The sequence below is a fragment of the Globicephala melas genome, chromosome 18, assembly GCF_963455315.2.
Source record: "Globicephala melas chromosome 18, mGloMel1.2, whole genome shotgun sequence".
NCBI lineage: Eukaryota > Metazoa > Chordata > Mammalia > Artiodactyla > Delphinidae > Globicephala > Globicephala melas.
The window spans coordinates 76,665,404-76,682,912 of NC_083331.1; the positions used below are offsets into that span (position 1 = coordinate 76,665,404).

At 48.5% G+C, this 17,509-nt stretch overlaps 1 protein-coding gene across 6 annotated transcripts in view; it reads left to right on the plus strand.

Annotated features, from left to right (window-relative positions):
- The window catches only part of NAXD (NAD(P)HX dehydratase), a 43,152-nt gene that overhangs the window by 18,750 nt on the left and 6,893 nt on the right, over window positions 1–17,509 (plus strand). For 3 of the 6 annotated variants that reach the window (XM_030856746.3, XM_060288047.2, XM_070044082.1), the window contains exons 1-4: window positions 8,436–8,574; window positions 11,818–11,968; window positions 13,853–13,898; window positions 14,781–14,869. In XM_030856746.3, coding sequence (XP_030712606.1) covers window positions 8,475–8,574; window positions 11,818–11,968; window positions 13,853–13,898; window positions 14,781–14,869 — 386 coding nt within the window. In that variant the 5' untranslated portion in view covers window positions 8,436–8,474. Of the gene's footprint in view, window positions 1–8,341; window positions 8,575–10,337; window positions 10,470–11,817; window positions 11,969–13,852; window positions 13,899–14,780; window positions 14,870–17,509 lie in introns of those variants that run through there. The other 3 variants (XM_030856749.3, XM_030856748.3, XM_060288048.2) reach the window with 3 other exon arrangements.

Genomic DNA, 17,509 nt, shown 5'->3' on the forward strand with positions numbered 1-17,509 from the left:
TAGGTGTAAGGTTAGATTGTTCATTTGAGATTTTTCTTGTTTCTTGAGGTAGGCTTGTATTGCTATAAACTTCCCTCTTAGAACTGCTTTTGCTGCATCCCATAGGTTTTGGATCATCGTGTTTTCATTGTAATTTGTCTCTAGATATTTTTTGATTTCCTCTTTGATTTCTTCAGTGATCTCTTGGTTATTTAGTAACGTATTGTTTAGCTTCCACGTGTTTGTGATTTTTACGTTTTTATTCCTTGTAATTGATTTCTAAACTCATAGCGTTGTGGTTGGAAAAGATGCTTGATATGATTTCAATTTTCTTAAATTTACCAAGGCTTGATTTGCGACCCAAGATGTGATCTATCCTGGAGAATGTTCCATGTGCACTTGAGAAGAAAGTGTAATCTGCTGGTTTTGGATGGAATGTCTTGTAAATATCAATTAAATCTGTCTGGTCTATTGTGTCATTTAAAGCTTGTGTTTCCTTATTAATTTTCTGTCTGGATGATCTGTCCATTCGTGTATGTGAGGTGTTAAAATCCCCCACTATTATTGTGTTACTGTCGATTTCCTCTTTTATAGCTGTTAGCATTTGCCTTATGTGTTGAGGTGCTCCTATGTTGGGTGCATATATATTTATAATTGTTATATCTTCTTGGATTGACCCCTTGATCGTTATGTAGTGTCCTTCCTAGTCTCTTGTAACATTCTTTATTTTAAAGTCTATTTTATCTGATATGAGTATTGCTACTCCAGCTTTCTTTTGATTTCCATTTGCATGGAATATCTTTTTCCATCCCCTCACTTTCAGTCTGTATGTGTCCCTGGGTCTGAAGTGGGTCTCTTGTAGACAGCATATATATGGGTCTTGTTTTTGTATCCATGCAGCGAGCCTGTGTCTTTTGGTTGGAGCATTTAACCCATCCATGTTTAAGGTAATTATCGATATGTATGTTCCTATTGCTATTTTCCTAATTGTCATGGGTTTGTTCTTGTACGTCCTTTTCTTCTCTTGTGTTTCCCACTTAGAGAAGTTCCTTTAGCATTTGTTGTAGTGCTGGTTTGGTGGTGCTGAATTCTCTTAGCTTTTGCTTGTCTGTAAAGCTTTTGATTTCTTCATCGAATCTGGATAAGATCCTTGCTGGGTAGAGTAATCTTGGTTGTAGGTTCTTCCCTTTCATCACCTTAAATATATCGTGCCACTCTCTTCTGGCTTGTAGAGTTTCTGCTGAGAAATCAGCTGTTAACCTTATGGGAGTTCCCTCGTATATTATTTGTCATTTTTCCCTTGTTGCTTTCAATAATTTTTCTTTGTCTTTAATTTTTGTCAATTTGATTACTATGTGTCTTGGCATGTTTCTTCTTGGGTTTATCCTGCCTCAGACTCTCTGCACTTCCTGGACTTGGGTGGCTATTTCCTTTCCCATGTTAGGTAAGTTTTTGACTATAATCTCTTCAAATATTTTCCCATCAAATGCCCATCAGTAGAGGAGAAAAGAGAAAAGAGAGTGCATAACCGTCCAAGGGAATACTGCTCAGCCTTCAAAGGAAGGAGACTCTGCCCCATGCCCCAGCATGGATGAACCAAGGACATTATGTTCCAGGGTCTGTCACAGGCTGTGATCAGGCCAGGACTGGGGTCCCACCTGAGCTGGACAGGGAGGGACCAACGTCCCAGCTCAGATGGCTGTTGCAGGATTTGGTTCCTTGTGGCCCATTAGACCGAGGGCCTCCGTTTCTTTCTGTCCGTTACCTGAGACCATCGTCAGCTACTTGCCCTGTGGGACTATCCAGAATGCAGCTCTGTCATCGGTTGGTAAGGGAGAGGGGCATTGGGGTCTGCTAGGGGATGAAGACACATCTATGTTACGTGGTCATGGAAGAGGGCTCCCATCCCTCTGCCACATTCTACTGGTTAGAAGCAAGTCACAGTTCCGCCCACACTCAAGGGGTCGGGATCCCACAGGGGGTGACCCCAGTGGCGGGATCATGGGCCCAAGTCAATCTGCCCGCCACACCTGGGCTGTTGGTAAAATGGTCCCAAGGGCAAACACACCCTTGTAAGCCCCACGCTGACTCTACCCTGTGCTTTCACAGGGCAGGGTATTCCTTCTAACATCAGTCCCATGAGGCCCCAGAGCAGAGCAATTCAACTCTGGAAACATCACTGTTTACTTTCTAACACCTGGACACAGAATCTGGCTCCCAATGCTTCTTTTGGAGGCTAGACTCATCCTTACCTGTGTACTAAGTTATAAACACCCAATGGGTGTGGTTCTGCATTTAGTTAAGCAACAAGTGCAGCCTTTGTCACCCAAAAAGATGGTTACTTCTAAATATTACTAGAAATGAGATTTAAAGGAAGAAAATCTCAACATTGGGAAAAGACAGCATTTTTCCAAGGAGTCCCAGTTGAACCTGTTATTAGAGCTTTTAACTGCAGGGAGATGTGTCACAGACCACAGAAAGCAGTATTTTGTAGAAAATCCAAAGACAGGTTGTCCGGAATAGGAAAGACAGCAACAGGACAAGAAGCCAACAGCACGTTTCTGGGCTTGGACAGAGTTCTTCTCAAAGGTCCAAGCGTCTAACGTGAGGAGTAGCAAAGGGAAACTACAATACGTACTCGGAGGTGTTCTGGAAGCCTGAAGATGGACACTGAGGTAAAATCAGAGGAGTGTGTGCTGTCCCAGGGGCCTGGTGTCCGGGAGGGAGTACAGTAAGTCCCCTACATACAAACGAGTTCTATTCTGAGAGTGCGTTCATAAGTCCAATTTTTTCATAAGTCCAACACAGTTAGCCTAGGTACCCAACTAACACAATCTGCTATATAGTACTGTACTGTAATAGGTTTATAATTCTTTTCACATACATAATACATAAAATAATACAATAAAAAACAAACAAAATAATACATAAAAAACAAACACAAAAAATAAAACATTTTTAATCTTACAGTACAGTACCTTGAAAAGTACAACAGTTGGCATACGGGGGCTGGCATGGAGAGAACAGGCAAGAAGAGTTACTGACTGGAGGAGGGAGAGGAGGTGGGAGAGGGTAGAGCTGAAGGATCCTCAGCAACAGGAGACGGAGGGCGAGCTGCAGTTTCACTCACGCCTGAGGTTGCTGGAGCGCACGGTCGCATCTTTGAAAGCTCGCACCTTGAAGGTTCGTATGTAGGGGACTTGCCGTATCAGGGCAGAGCTGTCTCTATATGGATGTGTCAGACCTGTCTCCCCCCTGTTGGGTAGGAGCAGAAGCCCGTTTGCAAATACCAGCATCATTAGTAGCCGGGCAGCATTGATCGCACTGTCCTTGAGACCAGTGGTAAAAAATGTCCACATATTGAGATGCAGGGAAGTCATTCTGGCTTATGCACGAGTTAGCTTGAATCTTATGCTAACTAAACCAGCCTGACTGTGGCCTATCAGACACACATTGTACATCTGCTTTAATTGGTAAAGAAAAGGGCACATTGACCGGAAGTAAAAAATGTCCATGTTAAAAAAAGCTTGGGCTTCCCTGGTGGCGCAGCGGTTGAGAGCCCGCCTGCCGATGCAGGGGACGCGGGTTCGTGCCCCGGTCCGGGAAGATCCCACATGCCGCAGAGCGGCTGGGCCCGTGAGCCATGGCCGCTGAGCCTGCACGTCCAGAGCCTGGGCTCCGCAACGGGAGAGGCCACAACAGTGAGAGGCCCGCGTACCGCAAAAAAAAAAAAAAAAAGAAAAGAAAAAGAAAGCTTAATTGCCTCCCATCCTGAGATGTCAGTGCTGGTCGTGCTCTGATGATAAGACTCCCTTCCCAGGTCTAGGGCCACGCTGACTCGCTGTGTACATGCTGATCTGTGTGTGTTTTTCCTTGAAATGTATCCTGGACTTGCTTAAGGTGCTTTGCTCTGACAAGATATAAAACTGTGCTGGCAACCGTGCTTCTCTGGAGCAGTTTCTCAGAGTTATCTGGGAAGAGGGCTTCTGGGCTAGTTCTCAGTTTGGCTCAAATAAAACTCTTCTATTCTTCTTGTAGATTGTTTACTGATTATTTGCGTCGACACCAGCAGGCCTGTGGTTGATGGTAGCGCTCTGCCCCTCACCTCTGCCAGCCTGACTATCTCCGGGCCTCTTCTCAGTGTCCCTCCAACACTGGAGAACAGGCTGCTTAGAGATCAAACAAAATACTTGCCCTTTGAATCTTGTCTGTTGGCTGTTTGACACAGTACAAAAGTGAAGTCAACCCAAAGAAAGAAAAATCTACCTGTGATACTGACCCCCTGGTGCAGCATCGAAGACCTACTTTTTCTCATGAATTAATATATATTTTATTATTTGGCTGAGAAAGGTGAGCCTCAGAAGGGCTAGAGGTATAAATTAACCAGTGTGGGGTAGGGTGGATCACACCCAGACGCCAGCTCTGCTGCTTTTTAGTGTCTGGGTCTCATCTTCAGCAGTAACACAGTGTTAGGTTCCCTACCCCCTCAAAAAAAAAAACAGATAAAAGCCCTAGTACCTCAGATGTTGGGGAGCCCAGTGTTGCCCAACTCAGCATCGCTGGGACCCGGGCTCTCCATCGCTCTCCCCGCCTCTGCCGAATATTGGCTCAGGTTCAGGCAAGATGACCTCAGGGCCCCGAGACGGCTTCCCCAGGTCCAGGTACGTGTACAGACTGGACTACCCGCTTTGCCTCTTTAAGAGCATAGAGCCCACTCCTCGAAACCTGCCTCACAGCCTAGTGGCCAGGATGGCATTGCTCATGCATAACCCCTACCAAGGGAAGTGGGGTCACAGTGCCAGGTTAGATCAGTCCGGATCAACCTTCAGACCTGGGGAGAGAGCCGCCATTCCAAGTAAAGTGACAGCATCACACCTGTGCCAAGCAGGAAGAAGGTGGCTCTTGGGCAGGTCCCCCCCACTGCCTCTTCTTCCTCGTTTCCCAGCAGTGCCCAGCCTCCCAGCTGTGGCACTGGGCACCCTGTTTGTATTTTGTGGGTCCACCTGATCTACACTGGCCCCAGCACCTTGCAGGTGCCCTGTGCACGTAAAGAATTAGTACCTGTTTGTTGAAGTGAATTAAGTAGCCTCCGACATATTTGTTCTGCCTTACAAACCTCTAATTAAAACAACACCATAACCATATCATGATGGCCCAGGTTAGAAACTTGCTCAGGCACTAAGCCTGTGACCTGGAATGTCTCTTAATCTCCACAGAAGCAAAGCTGCTACTTCCTCTTGCTCTAATAAAGCACGCCTACGTTGAATTCATTCCTCTGGCCTTTTGAGTTGAAGGCAAACAGTGTGGTCTGTGCTTTTCTCTAAAGTATTTATGGGCGATCTAAGCCCACGTGAATTGCTTCATCCTTATTATTCACATTTTCTAATTGTTCCCCACGTCTCCTAGATGGAGGGTAACAAAACTTTGATGCTCAGATTTTTACTTAGTGACGCATGTGGCTTAACAGAATAAGCAAATGATTTTCCTCCACAAACTTGGACTGCATCGTTGGTTTTTTTCTACCCAATAAATTTGTTAACTATGCCAAATGTTTTTTAAATTTAATAGGACCGTATTCCCTAAGGATGATAAACACTGCCTGGCTTCTCTCTCTCACTTTTTGTTAACTTGCCCCTGAATCAACTATGAGAAATGATTCTGACCCAAAACATCGTTATGCCCACCAACCAAACAGAGGTTCTAATCCTCTTCTTAAGATTCTTCATTAGGTTTCCCTGCTTCCTGGATTGGACTTGAATTCCTGGAACCCATGTTAAAGGCCACCTGCCATTTTGCCCACATCTGCCTCAGACCCGTGCAAATCTAGTCCTGGTTTTCCCAGCTATTTTCCCTCTAAGACAGAATATAAGTGTTAATGTCAGACACCAGCTCTTAGCAAGGCCTAAAGGTATAATCTCTACCAAGAAGAGGTTTAGCAGAAACAATGGCGAATCGAGAGTCCAGAAAGGTCTGTGTTCCTTTCACTACCATGATAAAATTTCATAATTGTCTCCTGAGTTAATTTCTAACTTACCTCCAGCAGAATTTCTGCTTGAATAACCTCTAAAGGATCAGACGTAAATACAGCACTGTCTGATAACGATGGTTAGGTCTGGGCTAGTTTTCAGAGTTTATAGAACTGATGTTCATCCGAAATTGCTCACATTGACCACGTTTCAAAACACAGTCATCCTAGAGACAGCAGAGGGCACTCCAGGTGAATATTAAGTAACTGCAAAGCAAACATCCCAGGAGGAAATGTGACCTGGAGTGTTGGGTGTAGTGCACCATACAGCACAGGCTGAAATTTCTCCTGCTCAAAGCTAACCTAATATTTTCCATTTGTTTCGCTTCTTAATGTCCTAGGTCTGTACTGTCCCACATGGGAGACCACATGTGCCTATTTAAATGTAAGTTAATTAAAATGTAAAATTCAGTTCCTCTGTTGCACTGGCCACATTTCATGGACTCAGAAGATACAGGGGGGGCTTCCCTGGTGATGCAGTGGTTAAGAATCCGCCTGCCAATGCAGGGGACACGGGTTCGAGCCCTGGTCCAGGAAGGTCCCACATGCCGTGGAGCAACTAAGCCTGTGCGCCGCAACTACTGAGCCTGCGCTCTAGAGCCCGCGAGCCACAACTACTGAAGCCCGCGTGCCTAGAGCCCGTGCTCCGCAACAAGAGAAGCCACCGCAATGAGAAGCCCACGCACCGCAACGAGGAGTAGCCCCCGCTCGCCCGCGTGCAGCAACGAAGACCTGACGCAAGCCAAAAAAAACCCTACGAATTGTTCATTTCTGGAATTTTCCGTTTTAATATTTTCGGACCTTTGTTGACTGAGGGTAACTGAAAGCAAGGCATGCAAAACCTCGAATGAGGGGGGACGACTGTATGTTATTCGGAGGTGATGTTGGGAAGGGTGAGGGACAAGCGGTGGGCGCCCACGTTGCGGTCTCGTCACCTTTCATTCCCGGTCCTTCAGGCTTTATAAGACAAATCATGATGGCATCGGTGAACCTGGACACCGAGACGAGCCCCACCCACCCTCTTATTTCTTATCCCCACAAATCCACCAGGGGGCAGCACCACCTCTCAGACTTCACAGCCTCATAGAAGAGCAAGGAAGATGCAGAGTGTAACTGATTTGTACTCATTTCCTAAGTTTACACAGATCTTTTCCCCCAAATCTACGGGGAGGTGCCATGAGAAGGAACTCACGTTCTGTGAGAAGCAAGAATCGCTACATCACAAGGTTAGAGGTGGCTCCTAGGTGACCCATTGAAATGTACATTTACATTTATAAATGTATGTTTATATGTTTCCGTTTGAAATAGAAAAAAGAGTAATGTAATAAAATTATTACATAAAATAAAATATAAATAAAATAAATGAATAAAATAAAAATTCGTGAATTCACACTGGTAATAAATAACCTACTGGTTAATAAAAAATAAAATAAAAATTCTGAATAAAATAAAATAAAAATTCAGTAGTTCATACTGATAATAAATAATCTGGCAAACACCACCTTAACCAAGCGATCAAAATTAACGAAGTTAATGTCACCTCAAAAAGGGGCACACTGACATTGCTTGTGTAGAAGATCCCGAATAATCTCAGAAGTATCTGCTGGAACTAATAGGAAAATTTAGCATGGTCAAAGGATACAATGACAGTATATAAAAATCAACTGTATTTCCATATATAAGCAATGAACAATTGAAAATTAAAAAATAATAATAGCATCAAAAGCATGATTTGGGTGTGTTGATAGAAATGTCCTAAATCATGCGGTGGTGATTACCTGATTATATACATTTGTTAAAACTCATAAAACTGTACACTTAAAATTAGTGAATTTAATTGTCATGTAAATTATACCTCAATGGAGAGAGAAAAAGCACCTACTGTGTGCCCAGTTCCAGGTGCTGAGCACACAGCACAGAACAAATAAAGCTTTTCCATTGGAGCTAACTTTCTAGTCAGGGTTAGACCTTTGAAAATGAATGAATGAATGAATGCACATGTCAAGTAGTGAAAAGTGCTATGAATTAAAATAAAGCAGGGCAAGGGTGCAGGATGGCGGGAGAGGGGGTGTGAATTCTCTTATACAGAATGGGCAAGAAAGGATTCGCACGGATAAGACGACAGTTGAGCCGAGACCTAAATTAGATGAAACCGACCGTCTCCGGCCACCTTTGACCGGCAGAGGCCAGTCCGAGGGCGGGGCGACTCCGGACCTCGGACCACTGGCAGTCGGCTGCCCGCTTCCGGCGGCGGCGCGGGGGCGGCCGGGAGCCCGGAAGTCCGTCGAGGGAGGGGAGTCCCGCGGCCGCGCGGGGGCCGCCGGGATACCGGAAGTCCGCCGAGGGCGGTGAGTCTCGCGGCCGCGCGGGGGCGGCCGGGATACCGGAAGTCCGCGGATGGCTGTGAGTTCCGGCTGCGGGGCCGTCAGGAGCTGGCTAGGAGGTAAGCGCGATACCGGCCTTCCCGGCCATGGCCACCCGGGTGGGGGCCGGGGCTGCGGTTGCCGGCGCCGCCGTTGTCGCGGTGCTCTCGGCCGCGCTCGTGCTCTACGGGCCGCCGCTGGACGCAGGTACTCGGCCGCGGGCTACTCGTCCGGGCGGGAGGCGCCGCCGTGGGGCCGGGGTCGCGCGGAGCCGCGGGTCCTGGGTCCACCTGGGGAGGGGTTAACCGAGGGACCCCGAGGACCCCGGCCAGGCCTTGGCTGCTGAATAGAGCGCACTGTGTAGAAAGACTGAGGCGTAAACGGGGCAAGTGCGTCCGACTTGGAGCACCATCCCCTCCTGTATGGTTTTCTCCTCTTGCCCTGCGGATATTATTGTACCTAAGAGTTTTCAAACCGCTGGACAGTGTGTTGTATTATCTCACTTCTCCCAACAACGTGGAGAGGCTGCTGTTTTGTAAAGGAGGAGGTCCTGAGCCAAGGTTCCCAGCCAGAAAGTAGCTGAAATGGTAAAACGCGCTTTGGCTGTAGTCCTTAGCAACAGGCAGGACGGAGAGTAACTGTTAGGGGGGTTTGGCTGTTTGGTTTTGGGCACCGTAGTTTAAGGAGATTTGAGGAGCATTGAGGGGCCCCTCAACTTCTGCACTTCACTCAGTCACACCAGCCCAGGCGCTTCTGGGCACCAGTTTGTTCGGAGATACTTTATCTGTCGCAGTTGGTCTTAAATTCGTACACTCCGTGATTGGTTAGCAAGATTTCTCTCTGAGTCGGCTTGAGATTTCATTATTAGGCCGAACTGCGGAGCGTTTACCAAAAACTGGCTTCCCATCCCAGCTTTAGGGCATCTCAGTTAATTTAAAGATTGCTGTCACATGTTCCAAATTAGCTACGGTTCACGTTAAATTAAAGCAAGAAACATTGGTATTGCAAAGGTGTGAGTGGCAAGTAATTCTAGAAAACAGCCCAGAATAAAGAAATCTATTTAACTCTCTTCAGCCACACTTCTTTAAAGCAAACAAAACCAGACAGATATGACCTGTTCTAGATTCAGAATTGTATGAAGACAAATTACTTACTAGGATAAATTTCAAGTTGCCTCTTGCCAAGGCCTTTTTATCCTTAAGAACTTTGATGTTTATATTTCAATATTTCTGTGGATAAGTCCAAATGGTGCATGTCAGTAAGCCAGCTGAAACTTGATTCTCTGTGGAGTATAGGGAAGTTGAACTGACCTTCCTTTGGCCCTCTCACTAACAGGTGTTGATCTCAGGTGAGTGTTACAAAACCCTAATGAGCAGGGGGGATTGTGCTTTGCAGTCATATAATTGCAGTTAAAAAGTGAAAACGCTGTACTTCTCAACAGTGATGTTTTTTACCCATCCCAGATTGGTTTCAGAAGGCATTTGAGAAGGATTTGACTTGTCTTTTGGTTGGTGGCGTGATTATTTGATTAAAAAAAAAATTCTTCTGCCTGAAAATGGCAGCATTTTGGTAAAATGGTGTCTTCTGCCCTGGCTTATCCGTTCGTAACCATAGCATCTTCACAGGTCTGTCTCTGAGCCTCAGTTTCCTTGTCTGTAAAAGAAGGATAAACTGGCTCCCAATGAGGAGAGTGAGGCAAGATGCCGTTAATTCATCAGGCATTTATTGAGTGGCTTATTCTGTGCCAGACTCTGTTCCAGGTGGTTGAGGGTGGGAGGCCAGCCCTTAAGTCACAGGTGGGGGCTATGCCTCCTTCTGTGGAGGCAGAAGGTGCAGGGGTGGTCTTGGGATGCTCTGTGTGTGGCCGGCTGCTTAAAGTGATGGCAGCTAATAAACCCAAAACATTGTAAGGGACTCAGAACGATCCGTGAGTGACTGGTGAGTTTGGATTCTGTCTTTACAATTTCCAGACTTTAAAAAGCACCTGTATTTATTGTTCTGGGGCATTTGGAGGAGAGACCATTCTCCGATATCCTCACATTGACCAGTCACCTTATGCCAGGTGTGTTCAAGTTTGACACAGATGCATGGCAAGCACCACGGTAAGCGCACAGACAGCTCGTCAGTGGTCAGCAGGGCCGTCCTGAAATCCGCCTGTAACAGCTGCGGTTCCTGTCCTGCAGCTGGCCAGGGAGCCTAGGCAAGAGTGTCTCAGGGCCGCTGTGCACGGTGGCGAAGAGAGTGCGTGGCTGGGAGTCTGGGGTGCGGGAGGTTGGGGCCGGGGGCGGGGAGTGAGAGCTGATTGCTCTGTTAGGTCAGCGCCTCTGTGGCCTGGCACTGCGTCAGGTTGGCCCGGGGCAGAGGTGTCGGGGGCTGGACTGATGGTTGAGCAAGCCTTGTGCCTTTTCACGGCCAAAGGGTTAGGGTTACGGTGATTCTGTTTGGAGTTTTAATCCTGTGTTGATTTGGAAGAAGGTAGGACATCTTGGGTTTAAGCATCCGATATATTGGCTAAGGAGGCGTTTACATCTGCTTATTAAGGAAAATTACGTGAGTAACGTCGTTGAGTGAAAAGTAAAATTGTAAGAGTGATAGAAGATAAAGCTGTTTTACCATATGTATGGAGCTGAGTCAGTCTCTGTTCTTCACTTGGACTTGTGACCCACGTCTGGTTTTCCTCTGCTGCTGAGATAATGGGAAGATAAAAATATTGAATGCCTTTTTTGTGAAAATGTTGTTCGTATCAGCAAAGATCCTTTAATTCTAGAGAAAATGCATGCTTTATTATCTATTCATACATTGGGCTCTATAGAACACAGGATTTCTCTCACAGCTGAGCTGTTTTTAATAATATGGGAAAACATGCAACACAGGAAGTTTTTCAAGAAAGGCCAATTAATATTAGCTATTTATAGACAATTCAATGATCAAACTATTTTAAAATGCCACTTTGAACCCAGTGTAAGATGTGTTCCTTATTTAGAATGCCATTTCCAGGTTATTTGATTATCTAATTGAGTGTTGGAACCACCACTGGAAAATGAATTGGGAATAACATGAACCACCTGTCTGGCTTGAATAGACGGTGGAAAGTAGCAAAGGGGAGAAGAGACCTAATAAACTTGAAGGAAGATTATGATGAAATATGTGTAGTTCATTAAGTAACAGTGCGTTAAAAAAAACTTTCTGAAAGCTTAAGTAGACTTCCAAGACGTCTGATGCATTCGAAGTAAATCTGGTCCATGCGACGGTATTAGTAGTGTTGTGTTGTTACTTCTGAACAGCATTTGCTTATAGAAATGAAATGATGAAACCATTGGATAAAAATCTACAGCATTCATAGTAAGCCAGCTTTAGGAAGTGTTTTGATTAATGGGGTATTTTGTTCAAGTCTGTTTTTGATGTATGCTGGTAGACACTTACCTTTCTGAACATTTTCCTGTTTTTCAGTTTTAAATCGAGCATTTCCACTGCATACAGCACGCTCAGTGACGGACATGGAGGCTGCTTTGCAGCTGGTGAGGAATGTGGTACCTCCTCTGGCCGCCTGGAAGCACAAAGGGCAAGCTGGGAGGATAGGCGTGGTGGGAGGCTGCCCAGAGTAAGTTGCGCGGACGCAGCGTCCTTCTCTGGCTGTCGCCTACCTGTCGTCCCTCCGTCCGTCCATTTGGACCCCAGGGGTCATTTCCGAGTGTCTTCTGATATTCCGGCAGTAGTTTTCAGTGATGAACGTTTGATTGAGTAGCAGAGAAAGCATGGGGCGCCGATTGGGTGAGGCTGCTGCTTCTTACTTTGTGCTCTGTACTGACGGTGTTCGTTACTGTGAGCCTTGGTTACTTTGTAGTCAAGGTAGAGACACTCAGCATCTGCTTGCTTTCCTTTCTTAATTTAAAGATATTCCTGCAAGTTCCTTATGAAATTTGACAGATCCTAGCTTTTTTCCGAGGCCTTTTTTCTCTTCTAGTTTTATATATTATGCTGCTGTGTCGACACATAAAGATTTGTAATTTGTCCTTGCTTGTGATACCTGCTGCCTTTGACTTAAATTCGACCTTGGTTACCATTCAGTTTCTGCTTCCTTTCTGTTTGCACTGATATGCTCTTTGCCTAGCCTTGTATTTTCAACAGTTTAGCATGTAGTTGGCTGTACTTATTAAAATAACGTGTAGCTAGATTGTGTTTCTTTACCCAACGTGACAGTGACTGGTCTAAGTGAGGGGGATGTATTTCTTTTGTTAGCGAGGCTTGTATTCACACTGTGGGGTGAGTGTGTATGTCCGCTGTCCTGTCCTTTGGCATTTCGGGCGAATTCGTGGCTCTGCCTGGGGAGACTGTCACACGTGCAGCGTGCCCTGAGCACGTTTCCCTGTTCGGGTTAGCAAAGCTCTTCACCCCTGGGATTGACGTAACAGTTACCGTCACTCATCTGATGTCAGGTTCACGGATTTTCCTCACTGTGCTTGAAGTGCCCTTAAGCACAGTTACAGGCGATTCCGAGCAAGCGGATGGAAGCAGGAGAGAGGCGTGCGAGTCTCTTCTCGTTTGTCCCCATGTCTGAGGTGACCGCTGCCTCTGCTCACCGTTGCTCTTGGGGGTGGGTCCTGCTCCTTGGGGCGCCAGCCAGTCCAGGGGCTCCGGCCTGTGGTCACCTCGAGCACACTGTCTTTCTCTGCAGTGCCTTTGGGAAACTCTCCGTCTTCTCAGACCTCTAGGTTTTGTTTTGTTTTGCTTTGTTTTTTCCCCTAACACACATCCCTACCATCCTTGCTAATAGAACCCCAGTCTTGTTCGGTTGGTGTTGCATTTTCTCTTACTTGTGTCTGTGTGCATTTCTGATAAATGAAGTGCTTTCTGTGTCTATATTAGTCTAGAGAGGTGTTGTCTTTATAATATTAAGTCCTCTCATCAAGTGTACATCTCTTTTGTTCTTTAATAGGTTTTTAAAATGTCCCCACAGAGTTATCATGTGTTTTATAAGGTTAATTCCTAGATGCTTTATGATTTTTGCTGGCATGGTAGATGCTATCATATATTCTAATCAGTTATTCCTGGTATAGAAAATAACCATTTTATTCCGGTTGATGTAAATCTTGCCGAACCATTGTACACTAGGAGATTCATTTTTTAACAGCTTTATTGAGGTCTGGTTGGTATACGGCAAGCTGCAAATGTTATAAATGTACAATTCGATAAGTTTGACCTCTGTACAGCCCCCTGAAGCCATCTGTCAAGGCTTCAGTTTGCACATAAGCATTTCAGAGAGACCTTGGAGCACCTGGCCAGGACCTGCCTCTCCTGACATGGTTCAGAGCCTCATAGGAAAGATTGGCTTCCCTGGGACTGATCCGTGTTAATAAGCCTTTTCCTGAGCTTCTACAGGGGGTTGGGCCGTGCCCGGGTGCTGCGTGTCTGTGTAATTTACTGATAAGCCTGGTGTGCTTGCCTCATTCTCAGAAGTTTTTGACTGTAAATGTCTTCTTTTTAGGTACACTGGAGCCCCCTATTTTGCAGCAATCTCAGCTCTCAAAGTGGTATGTTTGTTCATAGCTTCTTTTTCAGGATTTTTCTAGTAAAGAGTTGGATTATTTAAATATGACTGAAGCAAATGTTTTCTGAGTATTCTCTCAATATTCAGAGAAATCTGAATAGCATTTTGGGTAATCGTGGTAAGAGACGTACCTTTTTTTTTTTTTTTTTTTTTTTTGCGGTACGCAGGCCTCTCACCGCTGCGGCCTCTCCTGTTGCGGAGCACAGGCTCCGGATGTGCAGGCTCAGCGGCCATGGCTCACGGGCCCAGCCGCTCCACGGCATGTGGGATCTTCCCGGATTGGGGCACGAACCCGTGTCCCCTGCATCGGCAGGTGGACTCCCAACCACTGCGCCACCAGGGAAGCCCAAGAGAGACGTACCTTTAAATCTACCCTGACCTCTTGTGCAGCCACAAAGTAACTTGGATTGGGACTCATTTTCTTTTAAACTAAACTTTTTTTAGAACTGTACTTCACCACAGTGATCCAGGCTGCCTTTTCAGTCCCAGCATAAGCAGTGGACCTCTTTTAACCTTGGCAGTTGTCACGGCAGTGTTTTGATCAAGTCCTGGAGGCCCAGTGGCATAGGGACTGTGACATGGGCTGTGCTTCTGCGGACCTCATCGTGATGCCACCTGAGCCGGCGGGGCCACCTGCCTCTTTGGCGGCAGCAGAAGTCCGCCTCTCTTTCCAGGCCTTTCTTAGGTTTTGCCGCCAGCCGGAGGCCTCTCAGCCGCCTCCTGGCTGTGGGTTACCTGCGGCAGTGGGTGCTTTTCTTTTGGGACAGTGCTGCGGAATTCGCACGGTTGTACCAGAGCCACCAGTGCTCTTGAGTGTCTGTCGGGCGAATCCCGCGTTAAGCCGGCCTCCTGTGCCCCTCCTCAGGGCGCGGACTTGTCCCACGTGTTCACCACCCAGGATGCCGCGCCTGTGATCAAGTCGTACAGCCCGGAGCTGATCGTTCACCCGGTTCTGTGAGTAGTGGGGCCCCGGCGGGCGCGGGGCTTGTAGCCACTCTCCTGGGTCACAGGGTCTCTGCGCCTTCGTGGAGCCGCTGTGCAGTAGCCGCGGTGCAGGGAGGGGGCAGGTGGGAGGGTGCTGTCAGAAGAAGCGAGGGAACGATAATGAACCCGCGTCTGTAGTCAGAATAAGACAGTGTGCAGGAGACCTGGGCACCAGGGCTGCCCGGGCTGGCCCCTGTGGCCCGTCGGCAATGGCCGGAGGGTCCTAGGCCCAGGAGGGGCCGTGGGCCTGCCTGTGACAGAGTCTCACGTGGCAGCAGTAATGACCGTTCGATCGTTCAGCAAGCGCTTACTGGACTCTGTCCTGGGTTCCGCGGGGACAGCATCTGACTGGGCAGCCCAAGACCTGCTCCCGTGCAGCTTCCTCTCCAGGGCAGCCCTGTGCCCTGGAACTTTCTGCAACGGGGAAGCTTTTCTCTCGGTGCTGTGCGAGACTGTGGCTGCTGAGAGCTTGAAACGCGGCCAGTGGGACTCGGGAGCTGAGTTTTTACTTTGATTTTAATTACATGTAAAAACCCGCGTGGTCAGCGTCTACTGGGCCATGTACACAGCTTTGGAGGACAAGTGAGGTAACAGCTTGTCAGGCGGTGCTGAGGACCGCAGGGAGGACGGGGCGGGGAGTGCTGGGTGCGCGCGCGCGCGCGCGTGTGTGTGTGTGTGTGTGTGTGTGTGTGTGTGTGTGTGTGGCGGGTGCTCCTAGGGTTGCCGTGGGCAGTGGCGCAGGGCGTGGCATCCGGTGAAGGCGCAGACACGGGGGCTGGTGGGGAGCGGGCGTGGGAGCTCATGCTGCAGGCCTGCTGGGGACACTTAGTCTGGGGTGCTTGGGAGGGGCTGGGTGACCAGAGAGGTTCAGGGCCACGCTTTGCTGGTCGTGGGGGTCATAGTAAGGGTTCTGGCCCTTGGGGCCCAGGGCGGAAGCAGGGGTCCCACTGGGAGGCTGTGATAAGCCCCTGGGGTTACTTGCATGCTGGGCTAGAGACAGGAGCAGGTCAGAGCCTGGCCACAGCAGGGGAGTGCAGCCCCGCCCTCCCGCGGGTGGGCCGTGAGACCGGCAGGAGCGTGGGGAAGCCACCAGGGGGTGGGCTGAGCAGGTTGTCATCTCCATGGCCTGCTGATGTGCCGGCAGCCGTGGGGTGGGCAGGGGAGCCTAGATCTGGGAGTTGTCAGCGCGTGGGCTGGTTTAAACCAGGAGGCGAAGCTGTGTGTGGGTCGGGAGGGCCCGGCGCGCTGGCGGCTGGGAGCAGACTGGAGGGGCCTGGAGGGCGTCCTGGGGCCGAGTGGAGAGCTTTAAGGATGGTCCTGGAAGAGCCCGTGCCTGGAGCCAGACACAAGGCCTCGGCTCCCAGTGTGGGGTCCCCAGTGCGGGGTCGCCGGCAGCCCGAGCGGGGCTGCTGGGGGGCGCGGCAGGCTGTCTGGTAGCCTGTGGGCCCTGAGAGTGGCGGCCGGGCCTCAGAGTAGCGTGCAGGCATCAGGTCTGGGCCTAAGGAGGGCTCCTGATATTGCGGGGGGTCGGGGCGCCGCCGGGCACACGCCTCCCTGCAGGCCTGAGGTGGGGACGTCTGCACCACAGGTAGGAGTGCGCCTGCACTGCATCTGTGCGCCTGTGTGATGGAACCAGACTGGCACAGGTCATTTTGAAATGAGTCATCGTGTCTTATTTTAACGTGTTTTACGTACTTTTTCCCCCGTGAGTCTTAATTTTAAAAAAAGAAAAAGAAAAAAAGTGTAGTATGATCATGACTATATACCCTGCATTATTGACTCTCTTTCTGATGGGAAGGAAGTTCCATTTGCCTCAGCTTTGGTGAGACCCAGATCCTCTGCCTACCTTTGCGGAGTTCACAGAAACGTGTGGACCACTCGAGTAAACTGCTGGGGTCCCTCCCGGGGCCTGGGAAGGGGCCCAGCAAGTGAGAGGCTCCGTGCTTGAGTTTCATCCCCAAGAGTATGCTGCCCTCACATCACGCCATACATCATGCTCTTTGTCGTTTCCTGTAAAACAGCACTTTCTCACCGTGTTTCCTGCCCCTGCTGCTCCCTCCTTCTCTTGTCTGCTTGTCCCCAGAGCGGGTGGCTTCCCCTGCGAGCCTCCTAAGTGGAGGTGGCTTTTCCTTTGTTCCCCCAGCCATTGGGTCTGGAGGTGGGACGTGCGTCCTCCCGGACCATCACCTCTCGTTCCAAAACCTCCAGCTCCTTTGAAACTCCACCCACTGACCCAGTGCCCCTCCTCCCTGCAGCCGCCTCCGATCCCCATCAGTCCTTGTGTATTAGTGTCTCTCTCACCATTGCTCCCGGGACTGTTGCTAATGTGTGTGTAGGGAACGGCTTTACTGGGATAGGATTCACTGTAAAACCCACTGACTTTAATTGTACAGTGGTTTGTGGTATGCTTGCCAGGTTGTTACGTCACAGATAATCTTAGGACGCTCCCACCACTCCAGGACGGAAGCCCCTCCCCATCGCCACCCCAGCCTGAGGCGACCTCTCATCTGCTTGGTTTCCGAACATTTGCCTTTTCTGAACATTTCTTATGCGTGGAATCAGACATTTGTGAGGTCTTGTGTCTGCCGCCTTTTACTTAGCATCCTGTTT